General features: G+C 35.3%; 1 protein-coding gene across 1 annotated transcript; it reads left to right on the top strand.

The window, feature by feature from the left end:
- Positions 1-522: 522 nt before the first annotated feature.
- LOC111911320 (rac-like GTP-binding protein RAC2) lies at positions 523-2,321 on the top strand. The gene is made up of 7 exons (XM_023907111.3): positions 523-738; positions 826-913; positions 1,091-1,200; positions 1,518-1,581; positions 1,753-1,817; positions 1,934-1,999; positions 2,093-2,321. Exons 1-7 carry the CDS (start codon positions 640-642, stop codon positions 2,189-2,191), a joined length of 591 nt encoding a protein of 196 aa, XP_023762879.1. The 5' UTR covers positions 523-639; the 3' UTR covers positions 2,192-2,321.
- Positions 2,322-4,344: the final 2,023 nt, after the last annotated feature.

The raw sequence follows: 4,344 nt of genomic DNA, 5'->3' as shown, positions 1-4,344 counted from the left end.
ATCAACAAGACTAAAAACATCTGTCCAACCAACACCAATACCAACACCAAACTCCATATAAACCAAACACCACAATCTTCTTTACTCTTTAAAATCTGTCCTTCCACTTAAAGCAACATTATACCCAATTTCAATCATTATAAAGTCTAACAAACAAAGCACTAAAGTAGTAAAAAAGAAGTGCATAAATTCAAAAAGAAAATAACACCGTTCTCTTTTCTATACATTTATAACCTTTAATTTTACACACAATTTAAAATATAAACTATACCAAATCAGCAACAAAAAGGCATAATTTTTCATAAAAATAATAATAACAAGTATTCAAGTCGGTTGTATAATTTTTACATTTAATTAAAATCATAACCATCACCTTTCGCTATATTATCTTAAATAAACAATCATGTTTGTTTTTGAGTAATTTTCAAACTTCCATAATTAAATATTTAAATTAGAAATATTTTTATATGATTAAAAATTAATTTATAAGGAAAAGTTGATCGAAGAAATGGTGCATTTAACTACAACGACCCCTCCATTTTTATTCAAAATTTAAACCCTTCTCCCACTCGCCATTTCCTTTTCATCTTCTTCAATCTTCCCCCTTACAAACACACCACCGATCTCAATCACAAAACCATGGCCGCCGCGAGATTCATCAAATGCGTCACCGTCGGCGACGGCGCCGTCGGAAAGACGTGCATGCTCATCTCCTACACCAGCAATACCTTCCCCACCGTACGCATTTCATTTCATCATCTCTCGTAATCGAAGAATCCATACAAGCTTTTAGTTATCTGAGTTCGATTTCTGTTTTCTCTGTAGGATTATGTTCCTACTGTGTTCGATAACTTCAGCGCTAATGTGGTTGTTGGTGAAAGCACTGTTAATCTCGGCCTTTGGGATACTGCAGGTAATCACTGTCTATTACCTCTATTCCGAATTCCGATCCAATTAGGTTACGTGATTACTGCGATACGCTTTAACGAAATTGATGCATTTCGAGTTGCTGATAGTCATAATTGATGGATTAATCATGAAATTTGTGATAAATTAACATCACGAAAGGTGTAAATTGATGATAAATCAGGTCAAGAAGATTACAATAGACTCAGACCACTGAGTTACAGAGGAGCAGATGTCTTTCTATTGGCTTTCTCTCTTATCAGCAGACCCAGCTATGAAAACATCTCCAAGAAGGTTTCTCTTCATTCTGTTCAATTTCTTCAATTTCTTCTTCTTCACTTCAGTCATTGTGTCCCTAATTTATATAAAACACCCACATAAATTCTCTTTGGTAATAGAATTGTGACACTGATTTTGAATTAGAAATTAGAATTGCACATTTTTCCTAAATAAATGTTACATTTTTTTCTATATAAAGGTTGCATTTTTTGTAAAATGTTTGTCTTAGATGTTTGGTAGTTGTTAATAAGTAACAAAATTGCTTAAAATTAGTAAATTTTTTTTTTTTTTTTTTAATTTCTAAATAAATGTTACATTTATGTTATTTGCAGTGGATCTCAGAGTTGAGACACTATGCTCCAACTGTGCCCATTGTGCTAGTGGGGACTAAACTAGGTAACATTCTATTGTTCCAATTTTTTTTTTTTGTCATAAAACATTTTTTATTTTTAATAAGTTTCAATATATGTATTTATTAATTATTTTTATTTACAATATGGTATCATGTGATTTGGTTGCGAGGAATTTACTCATAATCATTTTCTTTATGCTTTTGGAATTCTTTAGATCTACGCGAAGACAAACAATACTTGAGTGATCATCCAAATGCCACTCCGATTACAACTTCCCAGGTAAGTCCTTCACCTTTTCAAGAATTACACTTTACACCCCTATGGTTTTCATGATTCATTATAAAATCTAGAAAAGTTCAAATATTAAGGATGTGAAGTAAAACTAATTTGGATAGGGGGAAGAACTCAAGAAAACTATTGGTGCAGCTGTATACATCGAGTGTAGCTCCAAGACTCAACAGGTTTGAAATATTTATTTTATAAAAATTGTAAGGTGAAAGTTGTTTTAATCTTTTTTGATTTTTGGTTTTATTGATTCATGTGATTATTATCAGAATGTCAAAGCTGTGTTTGATGCTGCGATTAGGGTTGTGTTACAACCACCAAAACTGAAGAAAAGGCGTAGCAAGCAAAGATTGTGTGTCTTTCTTTAGATATGATTCATGTCAATTTTACGTGTATAATGTTTTTCTGTATAACGTCCATTTGTTTTTGTTTTGTATTTTGTTCTTTTGTTTAGCACTTCAATGGTTTAATGAAATCCAAAGATATGAAATTGGGTTACATGCTGAGATACGATTCTTGTGTATATAAATGTTTGTTCAATCAAATCATGGCTTTAGAGACTCGATGATCATTGTATGACTATGTTTGATGATGATGATAAGAGTTGTATTCACGGACAAAACAACATTCATAATGAGTAAGTCATCTTGTTCCACATTTTTGGCTGAGATTTTTTTTTAAACCGTTCTCGTTTTCATGCACACATGTTTCAGTCATGTGCACATTAATGCCTCGTTCCCGAGTTTAACAAAAGAAAAGAAGAGAAGAGAAAAGAAAGTCACAAGAGAAAGAAGAGAAATGAAAAGAAAACAAAATTTTCTTTCGTGTTCCCGAGTTGGAGAGAAGTGGAAGGAAAATGAATCATTTTGTTCTTTCTTTCCAAATCCTCCCAAATCGGAATCAAAGTTAGGAGGGAAAGTGATCCTCTCATTTCCCTCCACTTCCTTCCAATTCCATCCTTTAATGAAACTCGGGAACACCAATCTCTTTTATTTTCCTCTTATTTCCACTCATTTCCTTTCCTTTCTCTCGTTAAGTTGAACTCGGGAACGGGGTGTAAATGCATTACAACTTGTTTTGTCATGTTTTATCTTATCTTGTGTAACAAGTGTATCCTTAGTAATATCTCATTTTTTAAAAACTTAGTTAACTATTTAACATGTATGTATATTGGCCCAATAGTAGAGATGTGTAATATTAACTGAATATATTATTCCACACGTGTTACATATTAAATATATTTACTTAGTCATAGTTTTTGTACCTGCTCCTGTATATGTTCCTAGTTTATCTCTAGTTTAGGTTATGATCTGTAGTTGTACATATATACCTTCTTGCTGTATGATTCTATTATTCAATTCAAAATACAATTTAAAGCATTACTTTATATGGTATCAGAGCTCTGTAACTCTCACGAGATCTAAACCGGTCCACACAAATTTTCTCTCACTCAATCGATCAACAATCAATCAATGGCAACCAAAAACAACACCCAAATTACTGCCGCCACTCATCTCACTATCAAACTCACTCCAAACAATTACCCAGTATGGAGGAAGCAGGTTGAATCAACCCTAATTAATCTTGAACTCGACGACCACATCACCTTTGGCCCACCGGCGACAACCCTCACAGACAAAGAGGGCAAAACGACAACCAATCCTGATTGCCGTCTATGGTTCTGCAAAGATCAGATGATCTTCAGTGCCATACTAGGAAGCTGTCCAGATGCAATTTAGCCTCTTGTCTCATCAGCCACAACGGCTCGAGAAGCCTGGAATCGATTAAACTGAAGCTTTGCCTCCTCATCAAGGTCACGTATCATCTCTCTTAAATCCAGACTAGTTAAAAACCTTAAAGGGACCAGGTCGATCACTGAATATCTCCAAGAGATGCGATCCATAGCTAATGACTTAGCATTAGCATAAAGCCCTGTTTTAGAAGATCTTATGGTGCACACTCTGTCTCAACTAGGCGATGATTACAGTATAATTACAGCTGCCATCAAGGTGCGAGACACTCCTCTCTCGTACTCTGAACTCTTTGATCGACTCACTGACTTTGAAAGAGCACTCAAAGAAACCACTCCCATATCCGATTCCATTCCAACCACGGTTAATTACACCTCTAGAAACTCAGGGGTTCAGAACAGGTACAACAATAACAACTCAAACAATCGAAACAACCGGTCATCCTATCAGTCACGTGGTGCACAACCACAGTGGAACAATCAAAATTCTAATACCTACCGGCCCAATCGTAGCAACCAGTTCTGTCAATATTGCAATATCCCAGGACACCTCACCAAAGAATGTCGCAAGCTAGAACGATTCCTCAGAGAACACAACATTACCACTGACACCACAAAACCTCCAACCCCAACAGCTCATGTTACTACCTCAACACCAGCTTCTACACAGTGGCTCTTTGACACCGGTGCCTCGAACCATGTTGCATCTGATCGCAACACTCTTCATCAAGTCTATGAGTATGGAGGCTCTGATGAGATAGTACTCGGTGA

Source organism: Lactuca sativa, chromosome 8 (genome assembly GCF_002870075.4).
Source record: "Lactuca sativa cultivar Salinas chromosome 8, Lsat_Salinas_v11, whole genome shotgun sequence".
Lineage (NCBI taxonomy): Eukaryota > Viridiplantae > Streptophyta > Magnoliopsida > Asterales > Asteraceae > Lactuca > Lactuca sativa.
Note: the sequence above shows the minus strand (reverse complement) of the source record. Positions and strands in the feature narration are given on the sequence as shown.